Source organism: Anser brachyrhynchus, assembly GCF_964034855.1.
Source record: "Anser brachyrhynchus genome assembly, chromosome: 5".
NCBI lineage: Eukaryota > Metazoa > Chordata > Aves > Anseriformes > Anatidae > Anser > Anser brachyrhynchus.
Window position 1 is genome coordinate 16,208,598 of NC_137699.1, and position 15,632 is coordinate 16,224,229.

Genomic DNA, 15,632 nt, shown 5'->3' on the forward strand with positions numbered 1-15,632 from the left:
AGGTCAGAAATGTTAATTCTGCCTTGAAAAGAGAAGCAGCATGACTGTGGCTAAGCCTTTTAAATGGAATTTTTTCTCTCATGAATTGCCTTTCACAAACAGTGCATTTGTTTACTTGCTGAGGAGATTTGTAACCTAAATCAATATTACTCTAGTCTTTGATTGATACAAGGATGTAAATACTAGTAGCAACAGAGTGAATCACTGGCATGCTCAGACAACATAAATTTATCTGGAGAATCAGTGACCTTCACCATTTCAAACCTAGCCCTATTCAGTTATAAGAGAACAGTGTTTTGACATCTGCATGTCTGCCCATCTGAAATGAGTGATGTGAACTCCCTATGCAGTCACTAAGGTTTAATTCCTAGGCTGCTATCAAAACCATCACTGATGTGCAATTCATTTGTAGTCTCCAGACACAGGAATGATTGCAAATGGGCACAGAGCCTAGCTCCTGCGGATGGTCCCTGCACACCTCTGGTGAAGAGCTGAGTCACTGGTAAGCAGAGGTGACTGGCAGGATGGTTTTGTGAGCTGGGAAATCCTGTGCTGAACAGTGGGAAATGGAGGACTTCAGTCAATAGAGCACCACGTGGCTAATGTTCTTTTGGAATATATGCCACTCAGTCTGTCTAGGTGTTTTTGTCATGCTGCCCTGAAAAAAGTGTTTCTCATGCACATTTCCTGTTTTTCATATACACTATCTGTTTAAGGTTAGATAAAATGGTTTCAAAATAAGTTTGTAATTGTCTTTTGTGAACTATTGCAATTAGGCTGCACATTACATCATTCCTTGGTCGGGGAAAGTTCAATAAAATTGCAAGAGAAACATTTCCACTCTTATTGATTCACGCAGAGCTCAGAATTGTATAGGATACAAGAAAAATCTCCTTTTGTCTTCACATTTCTACACAATGTTTCTTGAATTATTTCTTCTCGACAGACTTGTTGTGCTGTGATTTGCAGACATGGCAATTGCAAAAGCTCAGCTACCTCTCCATCCTAAGGTGTGCAGAAATCTGCTTCATGCTTACAGCTAGGGTTCAGTGGTGATATTTCCACACACTGTTAATGCTAGCCAGAAGTCAAATTCTGAATGGGAGTGGTGTCCCTGCTACTATCTTCTGTCCCTGAAAGCCCACAAATTGCATTTTCTTTAGAAAGAAATGGACACAAAAATGCAATAGCAATAACAGATCAGAAAACTGCAAAGAGAGAATTTTATGTCAAAAGGAGTCTTTTGCCTTAATATTTTACAACTTCATTCTAGAAGAAAAACCAGGACTCGTGGGCACAGGTTTCATGCCTGATGCCTTAGAGCTGGATTACTACCAAAGGTTAGACTATGAGGCATAAGTTGGATGTTTTCTTCATATGTCTGCATTTGATAGAAATGTTTTACAGCTCAGTACAGGAAATGATGTTTTACTATCGAGGGAACACTTGGAATGAGGGAATTGTACACAGAACATTGAGACACCTAGTTGGATTTATCAGAGGAGGTTGTATCTGCAGTTAGCCATGGGCATGTCTGAGTCAATGCAGGGCTGAAGTAGGAGCAGTCATTAGGATATTTCAACGTGCTCTAACAACCTTCATTTTATATATTTATCTAGAATCCACAGTATCAAAATCATGAGAGAGTATGGCAAAACAAAAGGGAAAAAATGTCCATAAAGTGAGACCTTTCTTTCAAGACTTTCATCTCAGTGGTATGGATAGAGAGAAGTGGGTCAGTTTGTTCGCACTGCAAGGAATATTTGATTGTGACCTGAGCAATGCTGCTCACTTGAATCCTCTCTGCACATGAAAACTCGTGCTTGATCACTCTTCCAAAGAAGTTTGGCTTTCTAATGTAGGGGGCACAGCCTACAGATCTAGTGACTACAAACTCTCCACTGCTAATCCAGGCACTTTCTGTAGCCCTGATACTATTTTGCAGTGGGGTTGCTTTCCCTGAGATGAGGTAAGCTTGGTGGAACTAGCTTCATTCAATGTTCAGATGATGCCACAAGCCCAAAGAAATATTTTCAATGAATTGCCTGTGGTTCCTAACCTAAGAACTAATTTTGAGGTTTTCAGGTATTAATACTGACAGCCTTTAGGAATAAATACTAGAATAATTCAGTATTTCATAGATGTAGGTTTAATTACAATACAATACAAAATTATATAATTATCATAAATAATTCAATTATTCAGAAATCTCAACTCTTTGCGAATTCAATACTTAGCCTGGATTCTGTATTCAGGCCCAATCCTTCAGGAAATCTGAGGATAATTTTTTAAAGATTTGGAAAGATATTGAAGCGTTTGCCTTCAACCCTAGGCAGTGACATCAACAGAGTTGTTCAGGGAGCAGAGCAGGGCTTGGATTTAACCATGTTGTCTTGATCCAGTTTGTCATTCAGACTTGAGATTGTGAGGTCCAAATACCATGAACTGACTTGTCAGTGGGAGGATTAGCTCCCAGGTTGAATTCATTTGGAGAGCTATGTGAGAAGTCATCTTGATAAAAACCATAATAATGAATCATATTCTTTTGTGGTAATGTTTTGAATCTTTATTCAGAGAGCCCACCCTGTAGGGGCTTTTTGTGTGTAAAGCCTTTTAAATGTTTTTAGCTAATCTTTATTTTTAAAAGAACCCTGCTCTCTATTCTGCTGTGCGTATTATGTTTGATCAATGCTTTTTGTGCCTGAAAAGTGGAAAGTGTATTTTTTCTTTGTGATTTTATTATTGTAATCTGCTACACTGTTAGAATTTAATACCAAAGAGTAGCATGTTATAACTTTTTATATTTAAAGTGACACTACTGTTGAGTTTTTTCCAAGTTAATTTTATTGTTGATGAAAAATGTTAGACTGGCAGCACCAGAGATTACAGTACAAGCCTTACCCAGTTTACCCCTATTTACTGCTAAGTTCCAGATGAATAATTGAAAATGCACACAGCAGGGCTCTAAGCTGCTCTGAACTGAGGTCCATTATTCCCAGTCTGACTGATGGAGAGGTTACAGTGAAAAATGGACTGGAAAGGGATTCCCAGAACTCTGCCTAGCATCCATCAAATAATGTTAAACCTAAATGCCCATGTTGTACAAGTGAATGGTGGCTTTTACATTGTTTTGCTGTTCTGTTTTTTCCCTAAAACGATCCCAGTGAAGCCATACTATAAGTGTACTTAAGAGGAGAGGTGGTAGACAAATACCAGATTTCTGGTAGATTCCTGAAAGTTCTGACTGGGCATCAGAAAGAGAAACTCGGATGATTATGATTACCTTTACACTGGTGATAACCTTTTGAAGAATGTTCCGTGACTTCTAGATTCTACATCTGCAGAAAATTTTGAGTGTAGATGTTTTACTTTCAAAACATTGGTCTACTTCAAAGATGAAATAATTAAAGAAATCATTACTTTGATTTGTCCAGCTCAGACAGTGTGGGTAATGCCCATTTGTGGCTCTGCAGTTAAAAGACTTTTCTGATATTGCTAAGGGTAAAAACTACTTAAAATCTAGGATGATACAAATTAAATTGGAAATTGGGAGAACATGCATGAGGTTAAAAGGAAACTTTGATTTCACCATTAGATTCAAACAGTTAATTGAGCTTCTTTATTCCTAAATGCAAGTCTAACATCTCTCTTCTAGCTAATGTTTAGCCAAGCTGTTTATGTGAATTTTTCATACATGTGTCTAACTACCCTGTCAAATTGATCCCTCACCTCTGGTAATTTTTGTTGTCCCTCTTGAAATATTTGTCAACGACTTTTCAGTGCAGGAATTCCCAGAAGCTAATGAGATATTCCATGCACACCCCTGTTCAGTGGCATAATGTCTGCAGTTATGCAAACCAATAGTGCTCAGTTGATGACTCTAATTAGCTGTTAAACAGTTCTCTTCAGTTCTTTTTCTAATCTTCTTTCTGTGTTCCTGCTGTTTCTTATACCCTCATTTTTCACAAGAAATGCACTGTTATCCATTTATTTCTGCATAACTGTATACAATCTTTAATCAAATTGACATTTGCACCAAAATTCCATCGATTTTAGTTGAACAAAATCAAACATTAACCATTTGCTGAAGGTTGTTTCTACCCACCCAGACAAAGTCTAGTGGTTTCATAGTGCCATTTAATATAACGAATCAAGACTATAAGAACTGGGTAATTGGGAGCAAGCTGCTAAAGTCTTCTGTTATTCTTTAGCATGTCCTGCTCCAACTTAAGTCAGTGAAAGGTTTTCTTTTTGGTATGAACAGAATGAGTCCTTTTGATACGAGATAAGAGATGTTGTCCAGGTGCCTGGATGCATTTCTCCCTCAGATCAAACAAGTAGAAATTGTGCAATGGGAAACTACTACACAATATAAGACACTTTACAATGGTGTAAATCCCAGAGGAAACAGTGCAAGTTCTTTCAACAATTCTCTTTAAGAAAAGCTCAGAGTGAACATTTACTGTTCTAATGGTTTAATTAAGGTGAAAGATTAGCATGGCTTGTAGAATGTTTTTTGGTGCCTTTTAGAAAGAACAGAGAGAGCTAGTAAAATCATTAATCTGCTTAGTGTGAATAGATGTTAAAATCAGACTGCATAGTGCCTAGTGTCGGCAAAGTGAATTATTTGTGGCAAGCTTTTTCTTCTGAATGTCACTTGGCTCTATATACAACTAAATTCTGCAGGAATCTTTTCCTTCATCTGATAAAATGCTCTGCCACAGCTGTTCAATCAGGGATTCACACTGCAAGCCAGAAAAGCACATCAGCACATTTAGAGATACGATTTTCTTTGTGGCCATCAATTGAACCAGCTATGTACACATGTAAAATTAAGCTTCTGCACTTCTGGATCAGAGCATTAACAACATGCAGAAAAGACTCTGCTCCGTGACTATGCTTTTATTAACAGACAGTAACTTAGTCTATGCCTCTGACCTCATTCCCCCCTCCCCACAGAGCAAGTCCAAACATATTGTACGTACTGAAGAGGAGTCCCTTTATTTTCTAATTCTGCTTAAGAAGGACTTTTTTATGTGCATGGGTGACAGAATTTGGAATCCTTATAGTTTTCAATGAAAAAAAAAATAGGTGGAAGTTCTGACTTTCAGACATTCTGCTGCCTCTAGAGAATCCACTGAGGAAAGCAAGGTGCTTTCTCAACTCCTAGAGAAATTTGGCCACTGGAGAACAGGATGCTCAACCTCAGCATGGGGGCATCAAAAGCATCCAGCATAAAGGGAGAATGCCTTAAAGTTGCCTGCCCTTGAGAAGCTGACAGCACAGTTGAGAAAAAGCCAGGGACAGAGCTGCTGTTCGCCCTTGCTTTCTTCTCCATTCAATACAGCTAAGAGCAAGTGCTGGGACAGGTCCTGAATTCCTTTTGCAACACACTCCAGAGATGCTGACCCAGGATTTTAAATGTCTGCATTTTGGATTTAAGAGATTAGAGATGCAGGCTGGTGTGATAATATAAACCCTTACGAGGATCTGTTTGAAAACATGACTAAGCCCAAAGCAGTAAAGACCCAAAGCATTTTATCTGAGGTATTTCTTTTCTTGCAAAGAATCTTACGGTATCTGCGCCTGATAAGGAAGAGATGCTTTGGATTCAAATGTACTAAAGCTTGGAATGAGGGACTGTGGTGACCTGCTTGAAGATCTTAGCTCTTTCTTCTTGACCCACAACTCAATCCTTTCCAATCTTTTCTTAGATGAGAATTCCAGCAAAGTTGCTAGCAGTTAGGCCTAAGTAAAAAGTAAGCAGTTATTTGTGGGTCTATACCAAGATCTTTCTCATCTTCTCCAGCATTCTTCAGTTCTGTATGCAGGTAAACTGAGTTTTCTAAAGGAATAATTGCCTTATGTTAAATGTGTTTATAAGTCCTGATTTAAGGTTTCTTCACAGGAACTAATTTTTAACCTGTCAAGGATAGTAAATATATAGAGCTGTTCTTTAATGAACACCTGGCACATGCCTGGTGAAAGATGATGTATCAAAAATAGCTATTTATTGATTTTTAATTAAATGAAACAAAACAAGGCACTCTCCTGGAGTAGTATGATATTTCACAAGATATGCTTCTAAGCAAGTGGTTATAGAGAATACATTATAAATCCTGTTGACAGACCCAACTTTCCATCTTCTACACAAAATAGTTCATTGCATTCTTTCTGTGCAAGTTACCATTTGACAAAAAGGTGGGAGTGGACTTCAAAAAAAAAAAAAAAAGCTCTGCTGTTTTGTCTTGCATAATAAATTCTACTCTTAAGACTTAAAGGGATTGTGTCATTCTTAAGCATTTTATCACTTTTAACACATCCTAAAAGCATTTCTCTGTATTTCTCTTATTTTTCCTAATTAGGAAAATGTTTCCGCTGAGGATGTGAGAGTACACAAATGGTGCCAAGCAACTGAATGCATGCAGAAGTGGTCAAAACAGCAAGTAATAGGAAGTGTCTGCGTCTCCTTACAAGATTTTGCTGCAAGGTAGTGTTCTTTAAATTCTCCTGGCACTTAAAATGTCAATTTGCTATAACAAGTTTTTTATAATATGAAATCATTCAATTGTTCCTGAGATTTACTGGGAAAGCTTTAGGCTGCAGCTAATGAATTGCTTCTGGCCCCAAAATCACATTTTAAATTAGTTGACTGAACTAAGGTATTCACCCACTTTCTGATTTTATGTTGCATTTTTACTGCAAGAAACAAAATGTTCTCTTGAGTCCAACAATACCTTCAAACCCTGCTGCTTGCTGTCACCAAGCCTTGCTGTGGAGAGGTCAATTATGTTTCTCTTCAGGACAGTTTGATGCCTACAGACTTAGGTATTTTTGTACATGGAAAGCAATGTGCAGGCATTCCCTGGACTGCTCCCTGTTCCATCCTGTGCCCCTTGAGAGGGTTTGAAATGGCTTTTGTGCTATGGCAGGGAGGCAGTGTTCATGCACAGTAAAGAGCATGAAATTCTAAGCTGTGGATACCAGCACAAGGGGCAGCCCTGTCTGGCTTTACCAGTCACCCAACTTCGTAGTTCACTTGTAAGCTAAAGAAAACAAAGTTAAGTACCTTTTGCTAATTATAATCTCCCTCAGGCACAGAGCCTAGAAGTTGTCACATCAAGCATATCATTCTGTCTCAGGACCCTTGGAGAAGCACAGGAGAGGAAACAGAGGATTTCAGTGATGTAATTTGTAGCCACAATGGATGGTGGGAGTAAAGTCAGAGGCCTGGGTAAAACTGTACACAATTAGGTCGGAGTCACAGCCAGTGTTTGTGTTTTATATGCATTGCACAGTCCATGAGCATTGTAAATGTGGTATTTCAAATATCCTATTCAGATTCTCTAATTAGCCATTTTCATAACAAAACTCTAATACCCATTTTTCCTCTTTCATATTCTCTCAAGAGTATGAACAATTATAGTGACACTATGAAAGAATGTTGCGTTTTTGCATACTTTGGTCAGTCATAAACCAAATCAATTATTCCAAATTGTTCTGAGCAGAACTTAATTTTATTACCCACTTGTCAAGTACATCAATCAGATGTGATTTTTTTGGAACCTATTTTCCTTTCTGGTGAGTGGTTTTGCAATTACCCTTACTTTAAAGAATACATTTCTGTACTGAATAATGGTTATATGTGTTTGAGGCTAATGTTTTTCTGTCAGCAAAGAGAAACTATCTTATTTTGGCCTGTTATTCAAATTCAACATGCAAATTCCTTGTTTTTGAGCACATTGTATATAAAAGGACATGTAGTAATTTACTGTACAAAGGGCTTGTGCTTTTACACAAAGTTAGGCTGGATTTTTTATTTTAATGGTCAGGAGGGCAGATGTTTCAAAAGTGGAAAACTACAATGGGCATTGCATTATTTCTATATGAAACGAATACAGTTGAAATATCTCAACTGAGCAAGGCATCTACATATATGCAAACCACCAATAAATCATGTTTTTCTCTCAGCTATGCTAATTATCCAAAACTCAACTAATTATCCAACAGTTTGTATATCAGAAAACAAATCGATTGCTACTCTTATGGGTGCATGACTTACAAAGTTTGTGGTGAGATGACACTTTTAATTCTAGGTCTTTCAGAATGCCTTCTAATTCAAGTCAATGGCAGCTGTGAACTACTTCATCTAATAAAGTTTGAGAACTGAGTAATGGTTTTATTTCCTTGTTTCTCCTCTCTTAGGATTTAATAGGCAAGCTTTTACAACCATTACAATTGGCAGAAAAAGCAAAGTTTTGACTGCCATAGACTTAAGGAGTTTACTGTAAATCTGGACAGATTGCCTAAAAGAAAATAGGAAAGGAGATAGAAAATAGGAAAGTTAAGGAAAAATGGCGGGGTACCTCAGTTCTGGGTAAATAAAAATGACTTGTTTTTCCATGAATGTTCTCTAGTTACATATTTACAGATTACTGTGGAAGCTGCAGTCATACAGAGTGCGAATGGGTCAGGTAAATCACATAGTTGTGTTGTTGATGATTGGAGTGAGCAAAACAGTGCTGTGCTCCTGCCATCGCTGCAGCACCTCTGGGTGCCACCTGGAAGAGGGAACATGCTGCAGCTGTGAGGAGCAGATAGTCTGGCGCTTGGCACTGGCCTAACAGTTGACAGTATCTGTAATACTACACCAAGCCCCCTTTTTTCACAAGCAGTTCCAGATCCGTCTGGAGGAGCTGAGTTAGATTAGCATGCAAAAAACCCATGCTTCGGTTGAAAGGCTGCTTTTGGTGCTGAGGCTGACTCGGCTCTGCCCGATTCAGTGAGAGTGCAGGGTGCTGAGTGCTGGGCAGCAGGCAAAGGGTGCCAGGCACCAAAACTGCTGGATGTAGGAGTTGGGGATTTGAGTTCTGTCTGATTCTCAGCAGGGTTTTGCTCTTTGGTAGTGTCACAACCCAGATTACAGGTAGGAATTGCCTAGATCCGGGTAACAGCTCAGGATGCAGATCAGCTTTGGAACAGGAATTCTGAGTGATCAAACCACGAGCCAGCTGTGCAGCAAGGGAATGGATCAACCCCTGGTGTGAGGAGACATGCCTTTTGAAGTAGTTGTTCTTTGCCTCTGCCTTTCTCACCTCTTCCTTTCGTTGACTTTTCAGGCTGTTATGGCTTCTTGTGGATTGTATAACACAATACAGCATCTCAGAAGTGACAGCTAACCACAGCCTAGTGTCTGTATGAGAAAAGGCAGAAAGCAGGCTATGGATTTATTTGTGGAAATGCTGAAAACACTTATTCACGAGGAGAGATTTGCTTAAAGTAGCATAATGAGCAGGTGGAAGCCTGACTCTCACACATGTATATTTGCTGCGATGTTGTCTATCACAGAAAATTACTTTCAGAGTTGTTCCACTGCTAATGAAACCTCGTGAGACTAACCCCAGTAAAAACAATTCTCCTTAGAAAAACAGCCACCACCAAATCATAGCAAAAGTTCCCATCGGATTTCAGTAAACTTCAACTCTTTGGCACTTTATCTAAATGTAGCTTGTGGTCTGCCTGAAGTCTAGAGTCAGGACTGAAAGGACTACTGAAGGACTTCATTTCCCTATAAAAGTTTGTTCAGGGATACAGGAGTAGTGGAGTCTGTTCCTGATCTAGCCTAAATAGGTCAGAACCAAAAGTTAATCTTGACTGCTCAGCTGGCTGGAAGGTGATTTTGGTGATCCAGTAGTTGCCTAATAGTTGTGTCCATCAGCATGCTAGCAGTATGTGATATTCCTGACAGTAATGGCAGGAACTGGATTGACTTTATTTAATTTTTTTCTGCTACACAACTAGTGCTTGCCTTTCGTATTCCTGGAAATCACTCACAGATTGTATCTCTGAACTGAATGAAAAGAGCTATCAAAGAACAGGCACGCTTGGGTGAAGGTAGGGAATGGAGATTATGCTGGTGCTGCCCATGGTATTGTTGAAAAATCCTTCTGCTTCTAGTTACAAATAAACATACTTAATATCAAGTGGTTACAGTTATAATCTATGTAGTTACAGAGGAGGCATCGGAACCAAAATGATAACCCAAGGGAAAAATGATCCTCTTGTGTTACCAAAGGATATATTAGGTTGTTAATCAGATACAGATACCTTTAGTTGAACAAGAAAAAATTGTCATCGTGTGCTTACTGCCTTCTGTAAAGCTTTATGCTTGTATTGGATAATGCCTCATATTTTTCTCCATTTGGTATGTACTGGGATTCTATGCTAGATGAAATGCATCTATTTGAACTTCCAAGGTGTAAAGTACCAAGTGAAAAATACAAGTTCCTTATCCCCACTTGTCCCTATTGCCTTAACTTTTTTGCTAAAATCTTTTCCTCCTGTCTCTAATTCATAGACTCTAGTATAAAAGGTTCCTGCTAAATTCATCAGCTTTGAGTTATCTGTGCTCTTGGTGGTGTTTGCACAGTTCAACTTTACTGATATCCACCTTCATGTATACAGATCTAAAGGATCTGAAAGCACTTTACAGCCTACCAGCTAAATCCTAGATGATAGAAATCTTTCATCCTGGGAAAGCCTCCCTTCATTTGATTTGTATCCTTACACATGACCCAGAGAGGAAGCTACTGCTATCAGTTAGTGGGCAAGGGTGGGTGGGCATGAAATCCATGAGCTTTCTGTTCACATCCATTGTCACTTGCAGAGCTGCCTCTTCACAGCAAAAAAAAAATAGTAACTGTCCTGCAAATGCAGTTAACTGCTGTCATTCTCAGAGCCTTCCTCGTACATAAGCCATATGGCTCGTTCACTGCATCTTGCTCTCCCCTTCCCTCCTTTCATTCCATGAAAAGAAATGTTTCAGCCCTTTTTGTACAAGCATGATTTTATATGTCTGCTTCTTGTGCTGTGGGGATACCAGGCAGAAAGGAGGTAGAAAATGCCAGGGATTTTTAAAACCAAGAGCTGAGAGAATATCTTCCTACAAGTATATGTAATTGTCTGCACATCACTGAGACTGAAGTCTGCACATGGCAGTGATGGAGCACAGGTTCCACATGATACATCTCAAATCTTGGATGATACAAAACAAGTGCAAAAATATTTTACTGTAAGTAGCTATACACATGTAATGCAAGCAGAACTTGATTTTAATGCAGCTCCAATTTAAGATGGGTAAATTAATTCCATTGTATTACATGTCCATGTACTTGGAAAAAGAAACACAAATTTACATTTACCTTGTAAATTTTATTTTGTATTTATATGGAAGAACTTTGAAATACTGAATGTCTTCAGAGTAACAAAACAGATAAAACCTCATTTCCTATTATTTTCTCTATCAAAAGCCCCTCCTAAACAATAATTGGAGCCAGCTGAGAGGGGCAGTGAACCACCCCTGTCTACTCATCTAAATGTGATGACATTTCAGCTGTGTTTTAATTTTCACTCCAAATCTAGGCAAGCCATTTTCCCTTTCTATCCTCCCTAAGTAGAGGGCTAAAGCTTGCTTCCAAGGAGATCTTGGACATGAGAACACTTTCAGAGTCTGAAGTATGTGGAATTACAAGGCTAGGTTTTACTTCTCATTTTACAAACAATGCATGCAGAAACTTTACTGAGCCAAACCAAACCTGACTAAGCTATTCATAGATGCTGTCACAAATCCGAACATGAACTTTGAGAGAGAAATTGCTGGTGCCTTGTAAAGCTGTCCAAATAAGCCATTTGATGAGTGGTGGTTCTTCAGAGAACCACGCACATATATAAATGGTGCTGTGGTCTATTTATTTTTGGTATTGTGTAGTTACAGTGACATTTCTCTTATGAATCAAGTAGCCATTGTTAAATCAGTGAATTAATAGAAAGAACAGCTGTGCTACATTGCTAACAGTTATTGATGGTCTTGCTGACAGTCATCTGTCAGGTTTTGATATTAATACCAAAAAACAAGCCTTGGAATTACATTACTTACTGCTCCTTGGAAGTGCTCTTTTATGACTTGGCATGCCAACAAGGCAAGGGTAGCAAGGGGGAAGGAAACAGGAGCAGCTAAACTGGAAAACTGAGCCAAGGAGATGCTGGATTTTTGTTGGAATACATCACTGTGTCCATGGCTGCACTGGCAAATGCTGGAGTCCCAGGCAACGTCAGCCTCATGAATCACAGGCAGTCTGGAAACATGAGGTATGAGAAGCAGGGAGATAAAAGATGGAAATGGAAGGATATGTATGGGAAACAAAAGAGAAAAAAAAAAAAGATCTTTGTGGAGAGCTTTGGCTGTGTTATTGCATCTTACCTTGCTGTAAGATAGATCTGATTTGTTAAAGGGTGCTGCTATTAGCTCACATCAATAATCTGTAAGAAGTTTAAAAAAAAAAAAAGGCAACTAGGACTGTCTTCAAAGAACTTTGAGGGGCAGAGTGGAGCGGGGGTTCTGGGAACAGGATGATCCCATTATTTAAGGCCTCTAGAGCTGAAGGCCTACAGGAGAAACCTGTGAGATGGTTACAGAAGGAGGGGAGAAAGTAGCAAGTTCTAGATGAGGAGGTTGCCAGTAAATTTGGGATATTTTGTTTCAATAGACTATCTGGTTTGTGCTCTAGAAGGAGGAAATTCCTGCAAATGCAGCATTTGCTTTCCTCCTTTGCCAGGCAGCAAGAGGAGGGAATGTGTTGCTGGGCTCTCAGCCTAATTGAGAAAGTGCTACCTACAAGGTCTATTTTCTGTTCCTTAACTCCTTGTAAATATATTTTCTCAAATGAATCGTATTTCTCCTCTAGTATATGGCAAATCTCATTCCTCTTCATTTTACTCTTATTTTTCTCCTGGACCTAATTCAGCTCTACATCTTTGCTGTCCTGTCAATTCTATTTTACCCCATTTAAAGGGACTTTTAAAAACTTATTTTCCTCTTTTTTTTTTTTGTTTGTTGTTTGTCTTTGTGTGTGTGTGTAAAATCCCACTTTTAAAGCTAACTTGTTCTGCAGTGGCATGGTAGAGAAAGATGTAAGAAATTTGTTGTACTAACTGCAGTGGCCTGAAGCCTGCTAATGAGTGCTGTTAGTATAACATAATTGGTGCCTCTCCACTGGGGAAAAATAGCTTCAGTCCTGCCCAGGAAACTTGTGCTGTATTCCACCAGTAATTTGAGTATGTTGTAGTCTAGGAACAGCAGGTATCTAAGTTGCATTATCAGCATAATGCTATGACATTCTCCTACCCAGATTGGACCCGTCTGCAGGGTTTCACAGATTAAAGTCCAGCCCTGTTTAATGGAGAGAGAACTACTTATTTTCACTAGGAAATAAAAATGTGATTGTCTAATGACTAGGATTTAAAGTGTGACATAGGCCTGATCTGTGTCTCACCAGGAGGAAGACTAGCATCAATTCACTTAGCAGATTTTCTCCAGGCATCGACTATAGCAAGGCTGTAGCTATCAGGAGTACAGAATGAAAACTGTGGCTTTGCAGTCTAATAGTAACCCCATCAAATAATTTAAGCTGCAGAGGTGAAAGCAGCCAGGTATTATTTTTACCTAGAAGAAATGTATTTTGGCTTATAACCTTCAGAAGGACTGGAAAACATTAGGGAAAAAAAATGAGAAATATATTCTCTGCTTATCTTTACCTGTCTGCAGTTACTATTTCTCAAAACTGGTGTGCAATGTACATATCAGACAATAATACTTGAGTGCTGGCACAGCTAGAAAAAAATCAGATCCATGATTTATATATGCCGTCTTCTAAGACTTAATTTGCCAGCCAGCCCAGAACAGAGCAACTAAGCCAGTACCTGAAAACAAATAGTCTATAAGATACCACATGTTGTTTCTGATAACCTCAGTATGACTTGGAAAGTCTCAAGAATTGAGAAGTGTATTATTAAATGAAAATCTTCGGCCTTTGACCTTGATGTAACATTAATGGATTTGGCCTTCATTGCCTTCTGACTGCTAGAACAGTCTGCAGTTAAACCAATATGAACTGGTGACAAAGTTGAGACTTCTGCCTGCTTCTCTGTAAAAGAGAAAGCAAATGAGAGCACCTGCTAAAATGTAGTTTCCAGATTCACAAAGCACATCTGTTATCAAAAGAAGAGGGGAGAGATTGATGAAAGTTGTTTTCTATTTGTTAAGTTATTTTACTAGACGTTTGTTTATTTGTTTGTTTGCTTTAATTTTCTATTCAGGGAGTCATTGAGTACTTGCATTAAGAACAACCAGAGCATGTTTAAAGGCTTGGACTAAAACTCTTCCTGCACAAACAATAGAAAACAAATCACCTGAAAGTTATTTCTGCAATATGATTAAAAAAAAAAAACTGCTCTCAGTAAAATCACAGGCACTACCTAGAAAACTGTTGTGCAGATACATCATTAAGAACTTTACTGTCTACATGTGTACTGCAATTATATGCTAGGTAGACCATTCAAGTACCATAACCCTTCCTTCTCCCCCCAAAAAAAATTATTTATATATATATATACATATATATATTAGATTTGTTTTTGCTGGAAAAGCTTATTCTGGGTCTACAAAGTAAAACTCTACCACTGTCACTGAGGCTAAATTCAAAAGCTTGTCTATAATATTAAATCAATAAGTAATATCAAACCAATATTTGACAAGATACCTTCAGGCAGTCCAGCCTGTGGTACACACATTTGTGCCAAGGAAGGGCAGTGATACTTTCACTATGTGAAAACAGTGTCCTTTTGCTGATAAATATCTGTTCATAGGAGTAATTGTGTAATGCAGCTTTGTCATTCAAGCATATAACTATGTAGAGCATATGTATGAATTAAAGCTGAGATCATTATTCACAAAACTAAAGGATAGTTTTGGTTGTCCACCTTAAAATATACATCTGGGTAATGTGGAATACAGAGCAAGTGAAAAGGTATTGACGTTATCTTTAAAAACAGAACAAGTTCTTGCAAGTTAAGAAATACAAAAATAGGAGTGAAAGCTTAACTTGAACTCTGACCTCTTCTATTTTACTTTACTAGTCTCTTGAACAAGATTTTCTTGCATGTCTTTTGTATTTTCATTTGCTAAATAGTGCACAATTCTATGACTCCACTTCTCACTGCTCACAGTCTAAACCACATAGAAGAGTGCAGCCTGAATGTGAATTGTCCACATGTATGGGACCTGAAGGAGTAATTGCTTGATTTTCAAATCCATCTTGAACACCTCAAACGTAACACCAAGGCTTGCAAGATTACCCCAATCCACTACCAGTGGTCTTTGCTTTCAGTATAGACCAGGGAAACTTTCTTTTCTCTGTAACTGCCTCATATTAATCAGCATATGCTAGGTAATGTCAGGGAAGGAGTATACCAATCAGTACCAATGAGCAGATATTAGCAGTGATACTACCAATTTTCCAAACGTGTATCTCTATGTACTATTTTAATTTTAAAGTGCATGTATGCAGAAGTGATCATAGATATAATAGTATAGATTAGTTTAATGATACAATTCTCTTCCCTAAGGGGTGATATTCTTCCTCTTCACCATAGAATAAAAACAACATTTCAGTGCATGTAGCTGACCTAAATATAGACAACTATTTGTGCACATTTGTGAAATACTTGCTAAAAAGACACAGCAAGGAATCAAAATAGCGCTGTTATCCTTCAAGCTACGACTAATGTGTGGCTTT

The 15,632-nt window shown here is 38.4% G+C and overlaps 1 protein-coding gene across 2 annotated transcripts in view; it reads left to right on the forward strand.

Annotated features, from left to right (window-relative positions):
- Positions 1-15,632, forward strand: part of LOC308196094 (uncharacterized protein) — a 596,499-nt gene that overhangs the window by 515,927 nt on the left and 64,940 nt on the right. The window contains exons 9-10 of one of the 2 annotated variants that reach the window (XR_013952064.1): positions 6,366-6,490; positions 7,096-8,517. Coding sequence is in view for 1 of the 2 variants with exons in the window: in XM_080594627.1 (XP_080450753.1) it covers positions 6,366-6,490 (125 nt within the window). In the remaining variant the exon portion in view is untranslated. Of the gene's footprint in view, positions 1-6,365; positions 6,491-7,095; positions 8,518-15,632 lie in introns of those variants that run through there. The other variant, XM_080594627.1, reaches the window with a different exon arrangement.